The 21,182-nt window shown below is 46.5% G+C and overlaps 1 protein-coding gene and 1 long non-coding RNA gene across 3 annotated transcripts in view; one reads left to right on the forward strand and one right to left on the reverse strand.

Moving 5' to 3' along the window:
• The window catches only part of FAM181B (family with sequence similarity 181 member B), a 2,766-nt gene extending 1,958 nt beyond the window's left edge, over positions 1–808 (reverse strand). The window contains exon 1 of the mRNA XM_042024046.1: positions 3–808. Coding sequence (XP_041879980.1) covers positions 3–640 — 638 coding nt within the window. The 5' untranslated portion in view covers positions 641–808. The remainder of the gene's footprint in view (positions 1–2) is intronic.
• A 2,949-nt stretch (positions 809–3,757) lies between these two features.
• Positions 3,758–14,958, forward strand: LOC121662662. 2 transcript variants are annotated; one of them, XR_006015366.1, is made up of 3 exons: positions 3,758–5,920; positions 6,682–6,793; positions 9,174–14,958. It is a non-coding gene; the product is annotated as an uncharacterized LOC121662662 (long non-coding RNA). The 2 variants fall into 2 exon arrangements; XR_006015365.1 differs by having other exon boundaries at positions 3,758–6,793.
• Positions 14,959–21,182: the final 6,224 nt, after the last annotated feature.

Consider the following 21,182-nt stretch of genomic DNA (forward strand, 5'->3'; position numbering starts at 1 on the left):
CGGCGATGATGCCGGTGCAGCGCTTGATCTGCTTCTGCAGGTACTTCCTATGGTTCACCTTCCGCCGGGACTTCACCGGCCGGTCCAGCGCCAGCTTGATGTTGCTGGAAGCCGAGTCGATGAAGCTCAGCAGGTCCCGGGTGGCTTCTCTAAAGTCCCCTGCGTCACCGCCGCCGCTCTCGTAGCCCTTCTCCAGGTCAGCATAGCCCAGGAGCCCGCCGGCGGCGGGGAAGCAGAAGGAGAGGAGGTGGTGGGGGCTGAGCAGCGCGGCGGGCACGGCCATGGCCGGCGGCGAACGCCGCCGCCCCGCGTTCCGAGGGGCTCTGCTGGGATGCGCCGCGCGGGCGGCGGCAGCAGCGGCGGCAGCGGGGAAAAGGCGGCGGGCGGGGAAGGAGGAGGAGGAGGGATCAGAGCGGGGCTTGCCCCGACCCTCCCCGCCTCCCTGCCGGGAGCCCGGGGGCCGGGCTGGCTGCACCCACCCACCCACCGACCCAGGCGGGAACATGGGCAGCGGCGGGACGGGACGAGCATCGCTCCCGGGACTTGGACGCACACCCCTGGGACAGATACGCAGCCCCGCGGGACAGGTGTGCACACGCGCCCCGGGACAGGTGGACAGGCATCCCCATACCAAACACATACAGTCGTCCCGGAGCAGGTGCACAGCATCCTCCAGACTCCATCAGTCTTGTCCCCTCCTCCTGCAGTTGCTCAGCTGGCAGAAAACATATTCCTCTGTCTGGGGCCAGCCCCGGCGCTTGCACGGCTCTGGGTGCAAGGGCACGGGGACATGCTCTTGCTCTGACAGCCGCCAGGATACACACACTTAAACTGATTTGTAAAGGGTGCTTTTTTCCAAGCTCATTGCTATGCACATTACACAGCATATTCTCTGTCTAGTCATGTCCTAAGAAAATCCAGAGCTGTGATCCAGTAGAGATTTCAAATGACTGGGGTTCATTGAGTTAAAGTCACAGAATCATGGAATGGTTTGGGTTGGAAAGGACTTTAAAGATCATCTATTCCAGCTCCCCTACAGTGGCCAGGGACACCTTCCACTAGACCACCTTGCCTATGGTGTTGCATGGATTTACTGAAGCAGCAGTATAAATCTTCCATATGGAAGGTAGAAAAATTAGTGAAGTGGCTACTTAAAGTACTGGTAACAGCTCCTGAAGGAACCGTCTTGTCTTTTTTATGGGGAAAAGGAATTTTAATTTGCCTTCACAAAGGTCTTATGTTGATGCAGAACAACCCTTAACCCAGCTCCAGATGGGTTACTTTTGTTCAGGGGTTTTATAGGTCCAAATTTGAATGAAGATCCATATCTGATTTGGGATGAAATAAGGTGGGTTTTCATGGTCTGCATCAATTCACTAGAAATGCAGCAGTTTTGTATTGGAAGGAAAAAACAGAAAGCAAAAGTCTGCAGAAGCAAAGTGAGACAAGCTCCTAGGACTGTAAATAGTGGTAGAATGGAAAAACCAGCCAAATTCACCTCACTGTGGTTTGAAACACTTGTTGAATGCAAAGCAAGTCTTGCAAGGAGAAAAGCGGAGAAAGCACATATTTCATGAGAGGAAAATAAGGCTCAATATCCTCTGCAAAACAAGAATGCTGATTTTCTTGATCTCTCACCAGCACCTGAGCAGGTCTCAGCAGGGTCCCAGCGGCAGGCAGAACCTCACAGTCCCAGGCACAGCCTTTGCTCTGGTGGCAGCACATCTGGACCGGGTCTGCTTTGCAAAACTTGCTCAGCTGGAGCCCAGTCTCTTATTTGGGGACTTGCTCTGAGTGCAACTGTGTAATTGAAGCAAAAAAACCCTGGTAGGCAGAGGGCTATGGGAAGTTTATATTTCTCTGCGTGTCAGAATGAGTATGTCTACATAGAAGGTGGATTTAAACTACTTAGCTCGAATACAACTGACAGGGATTAGCGACCCGAGCTGTTACCCTCAGGCCCTGTCAAGCCCTGTCAAGCTTCGCAGCCTGCTCCAAGCTCCCTTATTGATGGGGAAATGTAAAGAACAACATATATATCCCCTGTGTGCTCCACTAGATAGTTTTGCATACCCTATGAGGCCACTTCAAACTGCACATGGGTCCCGAAAACGGGGGTCACTATCCTTCATGGGATGTGCAGACGGTCCGGGACTGTTTCTTATGTGAGCAACATGAAATCATTCAAACAGAGCGGCAACGAAGTTGTCCTCAAATTAGTATCTGCTTCAGCATCATAGCAGCAATATTCTGTAGCCTGTCTAAAGGGTTTGTTAATGAGTCTGGGTGGTATTATATGCAGAGTGGCTAAATATCCGGTGGCTCAGATAAAAAGGAGCTGAAAGGCCCAGCTTCTCTTCTGTAAGGCTGAATTCATTCAATTAAACAGCTTTGAGAGCTCAGCTACGGTTTAGTGGGAGACTTTATTACCTCCTAAAACTTGGAGAGTATTAAAACAATTGTCAGGCATGCAAAGGAAAGTTTGCATTCAGTTGTGCTAAGCAGCCGAATTTACATATTCTCAACCAGATCTGGAGATTTAGAAAGCCTTCATAATTGCATTAAACATGCTTATTCTCCGTGTTCTCTCAGGCAGAGCTGATTACCCCAAGTTGGGCAATGCCTGGAGGGAAATTTGCTAAGCCACATGTCAACAACTTGTAAAGAAACTTAATTTTTCTTCAAGGAAATAGCAGTTTGGTTATTCCTGCAAAACATCTCTCTTTTCCAGCAGCTGTATGAACCTGCTTGTCTTCTGCCTGTGCTCTTCCAGGATGCTGATGCTCAGCCCACTCGTGATGACTCCTAGGCCCAGCTATCCACCTCATCTCACTAGCAGGGTCTAATGTCCAGGAAATGCTGGGATTAGACCCACAAAATAGCCCCAACCCTAGGCAAAATTTTGAACCAGATGTCCTTTTCCCTCCACTTTACCCCCAACAGACTGAGGTGAGTGAAGTGGCTGCAGAATTCCTTCCACCACCCCAAACCTTCATTCCATAGGAGAGCACTCGGTGCTCGCTAAGAGGCTCCAGGGGTGCTACTGCTATTTTCTTGCCCCTTTTGTGTAGGAAATTTATCTGGTTTTGTTCATTTTCTTGCTTGTTATAGGGAGCATCATCTCAACCAGCTCTGGGGGTTAAACCAAGGCTTCTGAGAGCCATGCCCTTGGCATCAAGCTTGGCTTTTAGAGAACCAGGGCACAGTCACCCTGAGAATCAGATGGAGTAAGGGCATGCCCTGATCACTAATGCTTTGCTCTGGCCATAGATCGAGCTCATGCCCACACAATCATGCCCTTCACAAGAAGAACAATTTGTTATCCTTGCAGACCAAGCTGGACAGAAAGGAGAGAGCAGTTTCCTCGAGAAAGGAAGCCTTGCACGGTCGAGGGCCACATCACAGTGCCAGCACTTTGTGGAGCAGCTCCTCACTGGAGCCAGTTGCAGAAGCTCTGTGTACCCTCCTGATGTTCATGGGGCCACCCATCTCAGTGTCCAACCCCAGGGTAAATCCTCTGCCACGCAGGGGCAGGATCCCACTGGGATTCAGCCTGAAGGAAACATCTCACGTGCTGCGCCTCATCACTAAAAGGAAGTAGATTTGGGCTGATATAAGGAAGAAATGTTTTATGATGAGAGTGGTGAAACACTGGCACAAACTACCTGGAGAGGTGTTGATTCCCCATCCCTGGAACTGTTCAAGGCCAGGTTAGATGAGGCTTTGAGCAAGCTGGTCTCGTTGAAGATGTCCCTGCTGACTGCAGAGAGGTTGGAACCAGATGATCTTTACAGTCCCTTCCAACCCAATCTGTTCCATGATTTTATGATCAATAGCAAAACCTTCTTTGGTTTGGAAAGCAAACCAAATCCAGCACTGAGCCCAGCCCTCACAACTCACAGCACCCATTTCCCTTTCATCGTGGCATCAGGAAGGCAGCGTGAAAGTAAGAAAATCTCTGCGACAGGGGAGGGAGGGCTTGTTTTTTCCCTTCCTGGTTGTATGGCCCATATGGTTATCGAGTTATGGGAAAATCTGGCTGCCCAAACAGGTGTCACTGCTCCCAACCCACAGACTCATTTCCTGATCGCGTCTTAATCGGCAAGTTGGTTGTGAAAGTTGATTTCTTGCACATTCTTATATCAGTGGGAATTTCTGCCCTTCCCTGACAAGTATTATAGGCAGCCTTTGACATACAGCCCTACAGGACCTAAATAGGCTGCTATTCTTTCCCTACACTGAAAGGGAGCTTTGTGCCAGGGATTCATTAAACTGCACTGCACAGCCCTTCATAAATGGGCTCAATAATGAACAGTCGATTTAACTGGAAAAGCTGCTGGAGCTGTTAAATTAAAGGGAAATAAAGTGCACTTCAAGCTCAGTCTGCCAGAAGAAAATGTTGACCTAAAAAAAAAAAAAATCTTTATTTTACTCAATCTCTTGCAAACAGGCTAAAATCTTCAGGAAGTTTATACTCACAACAGTGGGAACAATTTTAAAACATACCAGTTTGCTTCCCCACTAATAAAGAAAGAAGAATTGCAATAAAATACTCAATAAAATCAGGATAGATGAAAGGCATATTCTACTTAAGCCAAATTTAGTCTCCTTAACACAAATTTCGTATTTGTATGTAGATCCCTCCTCCCATCAACTTTATATAGGCAAAGTTCCCACTGGAGCTGAGTTCTTAAAGTCATTAGGGAGATACTTTATTTCCAGTTTGCCAATATTTTCTGAAATTCTGGGGTGCTATGCAGTCCAGTCCTTCAGTGCTCAGTTCTGGGATCATGTTGCTCATAAGGCAGTGGTTGTTTTGCCCATGTGAGGTGTGCAGGACTCAGCTGAAAAACAGGCACACATGAGGGATGACATTTAATCTTCTGAATGAATACAAAAGTCCATCATTCAGCTGAGCCTGACCCAACTCTTGGTTTTAGAAGAGTGGAATTCCTTATTTCAGTGAGGTTACTACAGTGTAAACCTGGAGCAGTGAATCAGCTCTTCCATCACAGCCATCTCACTCTCTTTCATCTGGACAGTCTTAAATACTGTTCCTCAGCTGTGTTCTGTACTTTATATATGAAATATTGTGAAGAGAATCCATCTGTGTGAAGGTAGACTGGAAGCTTAAGGACAAGAAGATCAGAAGAAGCATGCAATGGGGAAGGGACCATGTCCGAATCTAATTCCTGGGGCAGCTCATCTGAACAAAGAAACCTCAGCACCAGCTTAAAACACTTCTGTTGCTTTCACATTTCACATTGTAGCTATTTTTTCCTTACATAAACTTCCTGATTGGAGAAACCCTCATCTTCTTCATACTATTGTGATTTTTTTTCAAATCTTGTATATAATATATAAAGTGATGGCAGCAGGTTTTCAGCTCTTTGCTGAAGCTACCTTCAGTGGGTTTAGTATTTTTTCATACTCTGAAAACATGGAGCATTCAGGAAGAATGCTGAAATTAACTGAAATATGTTAGTCTTCCACCTAAATTGTCCATAATTATTTAAAGTTTGATTATAAATTACCTGGAGTAGATCAAAATCCCACAAGAATTGCAAAATCGTGAACTTGTCTGTCCAAAAAATAGTGCATTTGAGAAGTTGATAAGCCACCTCTTGTGCTGGTGACTCACCACTGCAAGAGCTGTGTGAAAAACACCACTTGCATCTTCAGGAAAGAGCACTGGGGGTTGAAATTGTAATTTTGTTTCATTAAGTCCTGCTCATAATCCGGCACTTGGCTACTGGTAGAAATATACAATGAGGAAACATTTAAAAATACATAAAAATAATAAGAAAATAAACCACTTTTCATACTATTGAGAAATTTTTTTTCTTTTTTTTTCCCCTCAGTTCTTGTGTATTCCTTGAAATTTTCAGGGTTTTGTCTTCACTCAGAGACATTTTTGAAGGTAAATGTGTGGGGGTAGGCATTGAACTCCTGCCTTTATTTCTCTAGTAGTGGAGGGTGCTGCTTGGAAGAAATGTGAAATGCCATCAGACAGCAAGTAAATGTAAAGCCCTGCCTTGTTTGCTGCAAACTACCTTCCCTCTAATGTTTTTTTGCTTGGCAGGAACCAGTTTGTTTGATCTCCTGGTTCCTGACAGGCTTTGAGATGCTACATGGCTTTGAGACGGGGCTACACGGCTTTGGGGAGGACAAGAGCTCCTCAAACCTTACCTGATGCAAATAGCGAGGATTTAAAAACGCTGGGAAACAGCCCTCATGTATCTCAAAATGGCCACTGAAACCAAAGGTGTTCGGTGTTTCTCAGATGTCTGGCCATGCACCATCCACAACACGGGGGGAGCACAGGAGGGCCGGGTGCTGTCTGTGGTGTGCTCACGGTCATGCACAGCTTGGCAACAGTGTTCAGAAAGAAGCCTTCTCTTTCACTACTTACACTCTGAAGTAAGGACCTGGTCCAATTCCCAGTGAAGCCATTTCCACTGAATTTCATTAACTGATGAATAACACTGGTTGATGGATCTAATTTTCAGAATTGCTGAGCATCAACAATTCCTGTGAGTCTGGTGAGCCAGTCCCTGTCTCTGCCCTCATCTGTGAATAATCAATTTTCTTGAGGCAGGAAACCTCGTGCCAAAATCTTCATCTGATTTGTGGCATCTTCCCTCCATGTAGCTATGAACTGAACTCTGTTTGTCCTTCCAGCTCTCCCATGGCCTGGGATCAGCACTCTCTCCCATTCTGGGCAGCTCTCACATGATGCTTCAGCCATGCTGACTCGGAGGTGACTCCTCGTTGACTTGGAGGTGATTTTCAGGTACCTCTGACCACGGCAGTGCCATCATAACTTTTCTTACTCCTTTATGTCTCTCAAACAAACCTGGTGCAGCTGAACTGATGGATCAGCCTGGAGAGGAAAAGGCTCTGGGGAAATCTTAAAGTACCTTCCCGTACCTAGAGGGGCTACTAGAGAGGTGGAGAGGGACTTTTCACAAGTGCATGGAGTGACAGGACAAGAGGGAATGGCTTTAAACTGAAAGAGGGTAGGTTTAGGTTAGATACAAGAAACAAATTCTTTACTGTGAAGGTGGTGAGGCTCTGGAATAGATTGCTCAGAGAGGCTGTGGCTATCCCAACCCTGGAAGTGTTCAAAGCCAGGTTGTATGAGGCTCTGAGCAGTCTGGTCTAGTGGAAGGTGTCCCTGCCCATGGCAGGGGTTTGGAATTAGACCTTTAAGGTCCCTTCCAACCCAAACCATTCTGTGATTCTGTGTGACCCCACGGCAGACAACAACAGAGCCCAATCCTCAGAGATATTTACCTAAAGGGAATTTTTTTCTGTGTGTTACAATTGTTATGAGATATTTGCAGCACAAATTCATTTGTAAAAATATTGTTCAGCAACATGTACCAGTATTTAAATAAAATGAATTAATTAACTAATAAAAATAAATTAAAACTGGTTAAACCCCGTTTCTTTACAAGAATCTTTTTCTCATAAAAAGAAAGACAATAGTGGAAATTTTAATTGCTTTATTTTTGATTTAGAAAGCTATCAAAACTGTGTCCAGTTTTGTCTATCAAAAATTGCCTATTAGGAAATTTCAAATCATCCTTAATAAGCTTTAACTTTAATAAGCTTTAACTCAACAGGCAAATAAGATTTTCTACTCCCAGCCTTGCCACCCATCCACTGCAGTACTGGGCTGCTCTGAGGAGCCCTCCAGGATGTGGAGCCAGACCAGGAGTATGTTTTTGCCAGGGTGACATGAAGATCCATATGAAAAATTATCGGGTGTAGGACAGCTGATGTTCTTTGCCTGAGCTGCCATAGGGAAATCAAAATCCCAAATGAATTGCATGGTCTTCAGACACTAGGACCAATTTTATTAACTCTCTGGGGTTTTTTCACTATTTATTTTCTCCCTTGCTGAGGTATGTCTGCAGGGAGTTTAATCTCGTCAGGAGCAGGAATTGGTCCCAAGACCCTTTTCTTACAGCAAAAATAATCTTCTCAGTGGTGTGGCACAGCCTGGAGGCTGAGATGGCCACTGGTCTGCAGGACCTGGGCATGGCAGGAGTCTCTGCTCCTGCACAAAGATCTTCCTTGGCCCACCCTTGGCCATGATACATTCTCTGATGGGAAGCCCCAGACCCTAAATGACCACAACACCAGTGTCAGTCACCCAGGCCAAGCACTGGGTTTCAATGTGTTTGCTCTCCTGCTTAGATTTGGGCATATCTTGCAGAACGAAATACTTTGTTCACAGCAAGAGGGGTTCAAAAACAGTTTTTGGGGCATAGCTGCCTTTTAAATGACACCTGTCACAGGTTTCATTGAGAGTTCAGATCCTAATATTTCACTTGTCTATAAATTGACAAACATATAATAAAGACATATATACCCAGAGTGGGAGTATATTGTGGTTAGGAGCTTTGCATACAGCCAATACTGTATATAGACTAAAATACAGACTAAAAATGCTGTTAAGAAAAGACCTCTTTTTTAAAGCTATAGTTGACATAAATACTGGATTCTTGGTTACCAGAAATGTTTTCTTAACCAGATGTTTTCAGTCTTTTCTTAACAGAACCATTCACAGATTGTTCCCTGAATTATTTCATGTTTAGAAATGGTGTCTGGTTAAAAGAGAGAGGGAGACGGAGGGAGAGAGTCGCACAAACTGCCATTATCATGCAAATAGCTCCAGAGGAAAAAGGACAGTGAAAATGATAGCACTGATCTAATTATCTGCAGGCCAATATAGCTAAGTCACTGAAAGAGGCCCACAGAAAAGGCTGCCACAGAAACACAAAAAACAGCCAGAAAACAATAAGGAACTTAGCAACAGTATAAAAACGGACTTCTTTCTGTGCACAAAGACTAGTTTTATGAGCATTTTTCTTGCTTTCAGTTTGCAGAAAAGGTTAGAGCACATTTTAAATTCTATGCCAGGATATTCCCCCCCTGAGCTCCCAAAGATCCTTTGGCACGCCGTCATATCGCGGCGCGCCCGGCGGTGGGAACGTGCGGCTCCCGCTTAGCGTGTCCGGACTGCCAGGCGTGCTGGGGGCTGTGGGGTCCATGTGAGATGGGGCCTGGCAGCACCATTCTTCAGGGCTTGAGCCACCATCACCAGATTCAAGCTTTGCCCTCTTCGTGTGTTAATGCTCTCCTCTTCCTTCCCGTGCTCTCAGGGGTTCCCAGCTGGAGGATGGAGGGTTTGTTTGCTGCCCACCCTCCCTTGGGTGACCTGGGCAAGGATCTTGGTGTTCCCTCAGTGTGGAGCCACAGGAGGAGCCTGGCTGTGCCAGCCTGAATGGGCACGGCCATCGCCACAGCCGTGATCCAGCTCAGCAAGGACCTCGATAAGGACCGCGAGGCACTGTGCACCAGATTGCCAAATACAGACACTGACAACCAAACAAGAAACACCCAAAAAGCCATTGATTGTGGCTATCAAAGAGGACCCTACATGATCTCAGCCCTAATCTCTTATTCATGGGGAGAAACAGGTAGCTTGAGAGTAATTTCCCTGCCCTGTTTCAGTGATGCTGCTGACCTTGTTTTCCTGCTGACCTTGAAAAGGGCCCTATAATCAATCTAATCAAACTAGTCTCAACCAGATCTGAAGAACTCAGGGCACCTCCCAACTTGTCCCAGCATCCATTGGAGCTACAAGTGTCAAACCAGTGCAGGAAGTTGCCCAAAATGCCTGAAAATGGTTTTTAGAAACTCAGAGTTCACCACACTCCTTTTTGAGGGGGGAAACTCGCATCCAGTAACTGCTATTATTCATTGCAGGTTTAAACTGGCCTGGGACCAAAGCTGGAAAGGGAAAAAGCACAGACCATCTCTCTCCCCAAAATCTCCAAGTCATCTAATCCCTCCTACTCCCATTTTTAGGCTTAGCATGTCTATTAATACACCAAAATATCCATAACTAGCTTCATGCCAAGAATGTACAGACACTACAACAAATAGTTGCCAGATGTAGTAAGCCTTGTTCATATGGCTGGATGCTCAGGAAAATGAAAGTGAGGAAAAGCCTTATCTTCTAAACAACTTTTAATCATTTTTTGTGGGCCTATGAATGGGATTTTTAAGAAAGATCTGAATGGGAATATGAAGCAGTCATTCAGCTTGGATGGGGAGACTCACCAATAGCGACAAAATTCAACCTTCTGGTGGCACCACAAGGAGGAAGAATAGAATCCACTGGAAAACCCTGAGGAATGAGAGGATTCAGACTACATCCTCAGACACAGACAAGGTGGGCACTTTTGCCAATGACTCAAGCCAGTTCTGAGCCCAACACCCTCACAAACAGCCAGACATGAAAGTATGGAAATATAAACACTGTGCACTCAATTTTGCCCAGAGGAAGTTATTTAGACCTGTTTGGAGTACATCTAGTGATATTTTTGTGCAAGATACCATCTTTGAGCCATCTGTGCAGTCTAGAGCCTTCATCTCTGATCTTCAGGTGGGGACCACTAGGTCTGTACCAGTGCAGAGTTTACACATGGTCTCAGTGCACTATTTAAAGGTGGTTTTCCTTAGAAGTGTGATTTTGGTTCATGAGATGGTATGGGCTTCATGGAAGAAGAATCAGAAGGAGAAAGAGGGCAGAAAGACTCAAAGAAAAAAACTGTTAACAGAATTTTGGAAGGGGTGGGCAGATTTGTTTGAAGAATTTGGTTCTTGAGAAAGACAACTATCATGCTTCAATGCTTCAAAAATCATTGTGGGTAAAATGTTCCCATATCTGTCCAGCAGGGGCTCCTTGTGATCCTGCCCAGTCTGTGTCCCAGAGGACAAACTGGGGGTTCATAGTGAGCTGACTTGAGTGGAGATCTATGGAAACTTGGGTCAGTTTCAAAGGAAATTGGTCAGGGCAGCAGAATCTTCTTAGATTAGAAACCTGCTAATGAGTCACAGACCTGTGTGCAGCTGTGGTGGTCCTTCCTTTTTCACCCAGTTCCCACCAGTGTCTGTAGCCAGCATCACGGACAGCCCCATGGTGAACACCCCAAATTGCTGCTAAAAGATAAACCTGTCCTTTTTCCATCTTGACAGGTTCACTCGAACCCTGATCAAATCCTCAGGGCCCTTCAATGCGTTCCCAAACTCTTGTACCAGCTTCTTCTACCTTACAGACCTCTTGGAAATAGAGAAAATCACAGAGGAAGGAAGCCCAGAAGTCAAGTTGGCATGAAGAGTATGGTAGGGAGCTCATTCTCCAGCATGGCCATCAAACTGCACAAAGTCTATCTGTATCTGAAGATACAACAGAAAACAGCAGAATAAACAAACCAGATGAAGGAAACGACCACTAAGACAGAGAAATTAAAGGCACTCAGCCCCTCCATCCAGCTCTCTGGGGCACTCATTACATCTTATTTTGATTTTGTAGTGTCCACAAAACCCATCTATTTTCTAGGAGAGCCTTGTTAGCCTTTATGCTATGGTCGAGGGAGCTGTCATGTCTGTGAATAGTCAGCTGGGGTCAGAAAACAGATTTTGGTGGCAAAATTGGCTGTGTAAGATAAATGTTAGTCATGGTGATTATCTGCCAGGGAACACGAACAGGCTACAAAGTGATAAGAGGAGCTGCTGGCACCAGAGATCCAGTTTAATTTTTTTCCATGGAATTTAATTTATGCCATCTTTGCAAACAATACCTGATTGCCGTGTGAGATGGTCCAGCACCAGAATGGCAGCTGCCAAACTGGTACCCAGCTGAACTCACCTCTTTGTTTGCTGCACCAGAGGGAGATGGAGGGGGTTTGAGCCTTCTTCCTCACAATTCTGTGCATTTTTTGATCTTCCACATAGAAGTCTCTCCCCACCTGTTACTTCAGGGAGGAACTAGATTTGGTTTGCTTTGGTTAACAAGGGCCATGGAAACTAGACTTCATTGTCAATATCTAAACCACCCCCTTAACATTTCAGGAAGTGATGGGTTTAATTCCTTTCTGTGTTTCCCAGCTGCAGAATGCACACCAGTAATCAGCTTGATGGAGGTGTGGAGATGAGCCTCACAGTCTGATGCCCACCATCCGTGATTTGCTACATGACAGGAAGGGCTGTGTAGAGAGGTCCAGCCATAACCCAACAGGGTATCATTTTTTAGGGCTCTGAGACCACAAGCAGCTTTGGGAGGATTGCCTGGGTCAGGCACCATCATTAAGAGCTGTCTGTCAAGGCACTCTTCCCAGCACCAAGAAAACAACATGGCCTTTTTTAAAGTATCTGGGATACACAGACCCCTTTCTGAGCACATGGAAGATATGTCTGTGTCGGTAGCCCAGGGAACTGGTTTCCAGCCACTTTGACTGATAGTCTGATATCTCTTTTGCCCTTTTCCTTGCCCCAGTTGATCCTGCTGGCCCTGGTCCACAGTTACTTGCCATGGAGGGGATAGTTATACATCTCTAATATCAGTCAAAGTTAGGCACTTGTGGCCACAGAGGCTGCCTGGGATGTTCAGGGTGATGTTTAAGAAAGTTTCCAAGTCACCATTACTTGCTTTCCCCTGGGGATGGCTGAACACTTGCCTGCCCATAGGAAGTGGGGAATTAATTCCTTGTTTTGCTCCACTTGTGTGTGCAGCTTTTCCTTCACCTAGTAAACTGTCATTATTTCTCACTTCTACCCTTCCCATTCTCCTCCTCGTGCTGCTGTGGGGGCAGGCAGAATGAGTGCATGGCTGTGTGGGGCTGAGCTGCTGGCTGGGGTTAAACCACAACAAAATGCTCATTTCAGAACACAGTGCAGAAGAAGTTGACTTGCACCCCTCACACTGCTGTCCAATAATTGAGGATCCATTGGGACAGAAAGCTGAAGAGTTCCTGTAGCTTTGTGACAAAGGCACCTGCATGGGTTGTGAAGCCCTGGGTTTGAATATCTGCTGCTTTGGTATTTAACATGACAGATGAAACTTCTACCAACTTCCACTTTCATCCTCTCCATCTCCTCCTCCATCAGCAAAGACTGATGTACATCTTTGCATCTCCAGGAAGGACCTTTGTGTTCCCTTTAGTTGTGACAGCAACCCTCTGCCTTGAGGATGAGCCCCAAAGACAAGGATGTTTCATACATTGGTGTTTTAGCTGGAGAGAAGATGCAATTTGCTACCCAGAGGGACTTCTCTTGTTAGGCTAAACCTTGAGGCTCAGACTCCTAAAGGTGCCTAATCCCTTACCAGTTTTAGCATGACTCAGGGAATACTGCCTAAAGCCAGAGATGATCTGTGGTGGTAACTCTCCTTGGCTGTGAGACTTAAAGGAGAATATGTGACACTTGGTCAGGTTCAAGCCAATTATACTTTAGAAACTCTGGAATTTTATTCACATTTTCCAGTTTTCCTTTCTTCCATCCACCACACATCACAAGCACATTACTGTATTTTTGCTTTTGAAAAGGAGAAAGAAAAACAGAAAAGAATGAAGAAATAGGAAAACAGCATCCCCAGCTTAAAAAGAAAGTCAAAATGTTTTACTTTGAGAACACTTGGTAAAAAGAATCTCATTTAGAAATCTCAGCCAACTCTTGGTAGCAAGTAGCCCTAAGAGTAGTGCCATATTCTGGTTCCATTCCTGTGCCAGTCACATGGGCACATCATTCACACTGCTGCCTTCCTCCACTGGCCACGGCTTTCCCTGGTCAGGGCCATCATGGAATCACAGAATCATAGAATCATGGAATACTTTGGGTTGGAAGAGACCATTTAAGACAATCTAGTCCAACCCCTTACAATGAGCAGGGCCACCTTCAACTAGATCAGCTTGCTCAGAGCCTCACCCAACCTGGCCTTGAATGCTTCCAGGGATGGAGCATCCACCGCCTCTCTGGGCAACCTGTGTCTCTATACCCTCATTGTAAAGAACTTCTTTCTTATATCTCATCTAAATCAACACTCCTTCAACCCTTGGCTGCATGCTCTGAGCATGTGTGTGCATGTGTAAATTCCCATTCTGAGCAAGGGGCTGCTGCAGTTGGATTTTCTCTCAAGATGTGCACACCTCACAACTTGCTGCTGTCGCTGTCCTCTTTTTTTTAACATAAAACCTTGCCCAAAAGCACTTGTGTAAAGATTTAATCAGCTAAGTGCTTGTAATTGGGATATCCTGGAAGGAGAAAGGCTGGAGGACTGGTAATGTGGGACCCCTACCTGTCTTGAGGACAGAGCCTACTTAGGGAGCCCAAAGCCACCAGCACATTTTCAGGACCCAATCATTTCCTGACAGGGGTTACCCGAGAGTAAGAGCACAGTGGTCACTGTGCTAAAATCCTGTTCTTCCCTCTGGATTTAAGCCCCCTGTGACCACAGCGGGAGCAGAGACAGCCGGTGGTAGCACCAAGCCATAGGTCCCAGCCCCAAAGCAGCCCTGTGCATGCAGCAGCCACCTCTTAAGTCACCCTCCCAGGCCCTCAGGGCTGTTTGCCCAGGAGCCACTTATTGACTCGCCTCAACCCAAAACAACAACGTCCGTCATCGTTCCTCTTCCCAGCTCCGTCCCCCGCCCCGGAGCAAGGAAAAGTGTCGAATAATCCTCCTCCGTTCGGTGTGTGGTCTGCTTTTCGGTGTCGTCATGCAGACAGTGCAGAGACAGGGGGTCAGGCGGGTCATCAGAATGCTAATAAGAAATCTGATTGATGAGCCGGTGCCTCGGGGATGAATGGGATACTTAATTAATGACTTCTGCTCTGTGTAAGAAAAAGTTTCCCTTAACTTCCATCCCTCTTTTTCTTGGGGAAAAAAAAAGAGAAGAAGGAAAAGAAAAAAGGAAAAAAAAAAAAAAGGAAAGAAAAAACCTCCATAATCCCAAGTTTTCCAAACAACATAAAGGGAACTTCAAAGACAGACGTGGTCAGTTTTTATGTGTTGGGTTGGTTCAGTGATTCTTTCCTTTCTTTGTTTACAAGGGCAGCCAGGCTTGATTCCAAGGCTGAAAAATAAAAGGCCACATTGTTCAACCAGATTCTGGATTTTTACAAGAAATTTCCTCCTTCCCAGTAGGGCAATTAACTGCTTCATTTCTGGCTCTGCCAGTACCAAAACATGCCGCCAGGCCTGTGAAACTCAGCAGAGGTCGGTTCCTGCCAAAACACTGCTCTGCTTCAGAAACAAGATGTACTATGGAGATGCTATTGTCCCATTAAATCCAACCAGCGATCCAGGACTGGTTGTTTGTGGGGGTTTTTTTGCAGGGAAATAAAAGCCCATCAGGAAAAATACCTGGTAGGCACTTAGCTTAGGAGCATTGGACTGTGTATTCAGGGCGATTCAAATGGGATTTCAAACCAGCAATTAGCAATGGGAAAACAGCAACAGTTTCAAATGATCTCTTCCGGATTGATTTGGAAGGTTATTTCATGCTAAATGAATAGCAGCAGGAAAGAAGATGAAAAGGGAAGAAGGAAACCCACACAAATTATTTTTTTCCCTTTGAGGGTTTTGTTTTTTAGGACAAGCTCAGCTGCAGTATTGAGGGCGGAACACACTGCTCGGTATCAGCACCTGCAAAATGGCAACAAAGGGATGCAGGGAGGCATATTGGGTCCCACCTGTTTCCCACCTAAATTCATTCACCCCCAGCAGGCAGCTCCTGGTCTCTATGGGCCCCAACACCACAACACAGAGCCAGGTCCACAGCCTCAACAGATTTGTGGGATCTTGAGCCCATTGCTGGACCCAAGCAGGGAAGGAAACTGCATCCCTGAGCCCCACCTGGTCTTCACCAGCCCTTTGCTGGTGCTGCTCATGCACCACAGTCAGTGTGTATTTAAGTGCTTGGTTGATCTGAAACCCATGAGAGGAAGGCAAGGATCCTGACTGAGTTCGTGGGTGCCCCTGGCAGCGGTGTTCAGCTCAGGACCACAGGACCTGCAGGCTGCCTTTTCTGGATTGCTAGAGCTGAATTTTGATGCTGGTGTCTCATTTTTAACTTCTCCCTGTAGTAATCCTGTACATATCAAACACAACCTGTAAATACTTTAGCTGTAGCTTTAAATAAAATTAAAAGTAATTTATTTTAAATTAGGTAAGAGACGCTGAGGACACAGAGAGTTGGCATCAGACTGAAATTTGGGCACATAATGAAATATGCCAACTGCAGAAGAAGAAAGGGCATGGCTTTAACCTGCCAGCCTAGTCTAGTGACTATTTGTCCCTTTTAAAAATTGGTACATGAATGTTCTAAGTGAGTAGGCACCTGTTTTGGCCTAAGGGTTTAGAGCACTGGTTAGTTTCACCAGCCTTGCTAGTTTAAATCCCCTTTTTTCAAATCCCACTTGCAGGATTTAGGAGTCACTCATTTAGGTAGTTTATTATCTAAAAATCACTGACTTATTTAAAGTGATGGGGACGTTCCAAGTCTTTCCTCCCTCTGGTCTTGGGTCCCCATAGCTGTGATTTTCTACTCAGTTTTCTCCAAGAGATGAACTGTACAGAGCAGCAACAAAGCAGCCTTTATGGCTCAAATGTTCTCATCTGGAACCAGTGTCACCCACCTGACCAGTATTTTAGGGAATTTGGGTGAGCCCTGGTTTATTTTTAGCCCTTCAGATCTTTCTGCACAAAGGGTTAATAAAGTTGGGCACAAGTTGGGCAACAGGAAGAGGAGGAAGAGGGCAAAGGTGTGGGAATGGAGCAGGTCTCTGGCCCTCCTGGGGACCTTGCTTCAGACACACCAGCTAAAGGAAAGGAGGAAGAGAAATAAGTGAGAAAAGACCTGCCAAGCAATGCTGGCCAGACAGGAGAAAATACAAAACAACCAAAAACAACAAACCAACGGCCCAGAGCTGATTTGCATTTGTATTGGGCACTTGGGGAATACGGATAAAACACTCTTTATTTTTCAGGGGAATTCAGGGAATATCAGTAGCAACATCCGTGCACGAGCACAAAAGGGGAAACAGAGGAAATAGAAGTGTTTTGGTAATCCTGTTCTTAGGCAGCAACAGTGATAACATCAGAATAACATATCTCTCACCCCTTTTTTCCTGAGTCTCATGAAGAAAAGCAGCACAGGCACAAAATTACAGTCACTTCTGGCACTGGCTGTGTAGGAGAAGTCAGGGAGAGAGGTTACATGGGGGGGGGGGGAGGTCACCAGCAATGTATTGCTAAACTGTAACAAAAGGAAGGGCCCAGAGTCTAAAACTAATATCAGAATGCCCCCGCACCTCCTGTCATCAATGCCTGCAGTGCTCTGTGTCTGCCTGATGGGCACTGGCAGCATAAAAGCAAAGCAGAACTGAAAACTGAAGAAGAGCAATTGTTAAACATTCAAAAAGGTCAAGAAAGAAGTCATTTGTGGCCGGTGAAATAAGATGTATGGCTGAGCTGCTTCTTAAACCCAGGCTGTGGCTGCTCACCATGGGTGTAGGACACACTTATCTATCCTAGTTCCCTCTGGTTCCCAGCCAGAAGTCCCATCTGCACGTTTCCTTAAATCAAATGAGTTGGGTTGGAAGAGACATTTAAAGACCATCTAGTCCATGCCCCTTGCCATGGACAGGGGCATCTTTCTCTAGCTTGCTCAAAGCCCCACCCAACCCGACTTTGAACACTTGTAGGGATGAGGCACCCCCGCAGTTATAGGGTTGTCCCTCCCTGCACTGCCCTCCTGGGCTTCTCTCCAGCCTGGTGGTTTTGCAGGTTCCTGGGCACCTCTCCTTGGCAGATGAAATTTATCAGCTGCTGGAACTCTGCTTCATCCTGATTTAGTTACACAGACATCTGGACTCTATCCAACCTCTGAAAAAGCAGTGAACTGGCCGTGTTCACTCCTCACATGCCAGGCAAGCCCAGTGGAGGATGAACTTGCCCACCAGTGCACCAGTCCAGGGTATTGCCTACTACTGGGCAGCTCCCCATGGTCAGCTTCTGTTTGCTACACAGTTTTGTGGAGATTTACTCAATTTTGCACTTTTAAGGGACAAAAAGGACCACTGAGTTCATCTCATACCCCAAATCAAAGTGTTGATGCTACTGCTCCTGTAACACCCTGACCCTGTGGCCAGAGAGATGATCCAGGAGGGCTCTGTGCAGAGCTGGGCACCTCAGGCATGATAGTCACTTCCCGGTCAGTGGTGGTGACCTATCCCCCACACATGTGGTGGGTGGATCAAGCAAGGACATGGGCCTACCACCTCAGGGAATGCTTGAGGTTGTTACCAGCTCCATCACTGTGTTACAGGAACAGGGCTAAGGATCCTCTGCTATTTATCCCTGACATAACAGCCAGGAATGGCTCTGATGCTCTAAAGGCCCTGGAGAATCGCTTACCCTCATGTTTAAATGAACTGTATGTTCCTCTGCACAAGGAAGGATCAGAACCAGGAGGGCTCTGCTTGGCTCTTTGTTAGCCATCAAAGCAAGGTAGCAAGTAGCCCTCTGCTGTCATTTCCCGGCTGAGAAAGAACTCAGGGCTACTTCAGGCTTGATTCCCTTCAGGCTGTGCCCACATAATTCCTTAGTGTGTATTTGCAGTCACCTTTAGAGCACACAGAGCTTCAGCTGAGAACAGAAGGTTCAGAAAACCCCAAGTGGTGGTGTGAAATGATTTACAAGTGCAGCTGTGCCAGTGCTACTCTGTTGGCATTTGCACCTCCTGGCACCACAGGCCAGGGTCCACACACACTGCAGAAGGCACTGCCCTCTACACCCACCCGCAGGTTTCCTATACATCCTTTCTGTCCAGGAATTCTCCATTCACCAAAAGATATTTTTGCTGCCATTTCTCGATGTTCTGGAGGATGGGGGGTGGGAAGAGAAGGGAAGGGAGGAACTGAGGTAGCAGAGGTCGAGCCCCTGGCTTACTCTGCTGATCAATTCCTGGGCTGTGGCATTACCTTCCCTTTCAGCTGACCCAGTCCGAGTGCTGTGACTGCCTATTCCCACGCCACGTCAAAGGGAAGGTTTACATTGTTCACTGGATATTAATTTAAATTATTCTGGGGTGCTTGGAAACCACCTCCTCCCCCCGTTCCCGTTCAGTCTCCATGGGGACTATCGCAGAGGCCGGGAGATAGAAATGAGCAGCACTGACACACCGATCTTCCTCCCCTTCTGCTGCAAACACCGTCAGCCATCTCCACTGCCACAGGGGACACATTCATACTTCGCTGAATGACTTGCTAGGACAAGATAGATCAGTTTTTAGAGTCTGGTACAATATCCTCCTAATACCATTTTCCATTTGTTCCTTAGGTTCACACGCCTGTGTTGTGGCTCTTTTCTTCACACCAACATCCTGCTGCTTGTTGATGGTATTAATAACACCCGCGGCAGGAGGCTGCGCCCCCCAGGGCCCGGGCTGTCGGAGTAATTATTGAATGACATTGGGGTTGTTCTGTAAATTACTTTGTGACCCAGGAATTCAGCAGGTTACTGCTATAACTCAGGCTCTCACAGTTGATTGCACTCACCTCCTGCTGCCCCAACATTTATTAGTCTCGTTTGCCTAGCAAGCACTGGCTTCATCTGTGTGCTCACGCGTAGATACGTGTTCCATGGAGGGGAATCCACTGTTCTCCCCTTAGAGCAAAGGAATGAGGCTCACATCACCAGAGCCTGCCCCAGCCAAGGAGCTGGGGGCAGCCAGTGGATCTGTGAGATGCTTGGAGCAACACCAAGGGACATCAGACACTGCAAAAAGTTGGGTTGCTTTGTGTCAAACTGATGCACGTGCAGGTGTGGAAGCAAAGCTCTGGGTGCTCTGGGAAGCCAGTCTTGGAAATAGTGACACATTGAGCTGTGCCTGCCATCACTCCTCATGACTCAGCTACTGGATAGCTTCCCTGGGAATGCTGAGCAGCCCTGGAGCACCGGTCAAGATTCGGACAGAGATACCACATTAAAATGTCTATAATTCCTTCTGAAGAAAAACAGTCAAGACCTGTCTTGTCTTATTCTGGTCCAAATTGCCTACTTACAAAATGGGTATATAATACCTGTGACAAAACACTGGTGATCTGATGCATAGTTCTCCCAGACTCGTTTGGCCCTACGAACCACCCTCCAAAAGAAATCCCTTACCCTTTGTATGGAGGCAGCCCGGACTGCTCCTCTTCCTCATCCCAGTTGCTTGGACAGTGACTAACTGTTAAACCTGTACCACAGTCCCTCTTAAAAATGACTGGGCTCTGTTTTCATTGCAGCACAGAGGCTGTGAGGACTGAACATCACTTCTAAAGCTCAGAGCAGCCAAAGTTTTTCCTCCCTTGTCCTGGCAGCTGGTCAGATCTCAGCTGCAGAATCCGTGACAGGATTGATGTAGGGATGCAGACAGCAAGAAGGTAGTCACTGATGCAAAAACTTTAGAGAACAAGTGCTTTCAAAACTAGTCCAAGGATATCTTCTACAAGAAAGACAATGAAGTAGCTATGTTGTTCTCAAATTTCAAGTTCTTTGGAACGTCTTAGTCTTGCAGATGACACCAAGTTGGAGGAAAGAACTGAAGGAAGGGTGACCATTCATACATGTGCTGAAAGAAGGAGATAAGAATTTCATGGAATTCAAAGAGAGCAAGCACAAAATCCTGTCCCTTTGGGAAGGAAGGGCCCATTATAGTGGTGCAGGCTGGGCACTGACAGCCTGCGGAGCAGCTCTGTGGAAGAGGTCTTGGGGATCCTGCTGGACATCAAACTGGACATAAAGCCAGCTAAGCAGTGTGTCCTGGCAGCAAGACCAACATCCTCCTGGGCCATATGAATAGGAGCAGAGCCAGGAGATCCAGTGAAGGGATCCCTCTAACTGGTGCTTGGTGGCCACAGATCATATACCGCAGCCAATTCAGGGCCTCCCAGTAGAAGTCAGTGATCAGCTGGAACAAGTTCAGTGGAGGACCACTGAGATGGCTGAGTCTGAAGCACTTGACGTATGAGAAGAGGACAGGGGACCTGGACTCATTCAGCCTGGAAAAGGAATAGCTTTGGTGGCACCTACCAGAAGCCTCCAGGGCTCACCAAGAAGACAGAATAGGGTTCTTTATAGTGGTGCATGGTGGGAGGATAAAAACACATGTCAACTTAATAAGGGGTTCAGACGAGTTGCAATATCTTTCCACCATGTGGACAGATGAGCAAAACACTCAGAGGCTGTGCAGACTCCATCCTTGAAGATTTTCAGGACCCAACTGGATACATCACTGAGCATCTTGGTCTAACCCTGTTGCTGACCCTGCTGTGAGCAG

This window comes from Corvus kubaryi, unplaced genomic scaffold (assembly GCF_017639235.1).
Source record: "Corvus kubaryi isolate FWS band 111438036 unplaced genomic scaffold, C.kubaryi_AGA036_p1.0 37260, whole genome shotgun sequence".
Taxonomy (NCBI): Eukaryota; Metazoa; Chordata; class Aves; order Passeriformes; family Corvidae; genus Corvus; species Corvus kubaryi.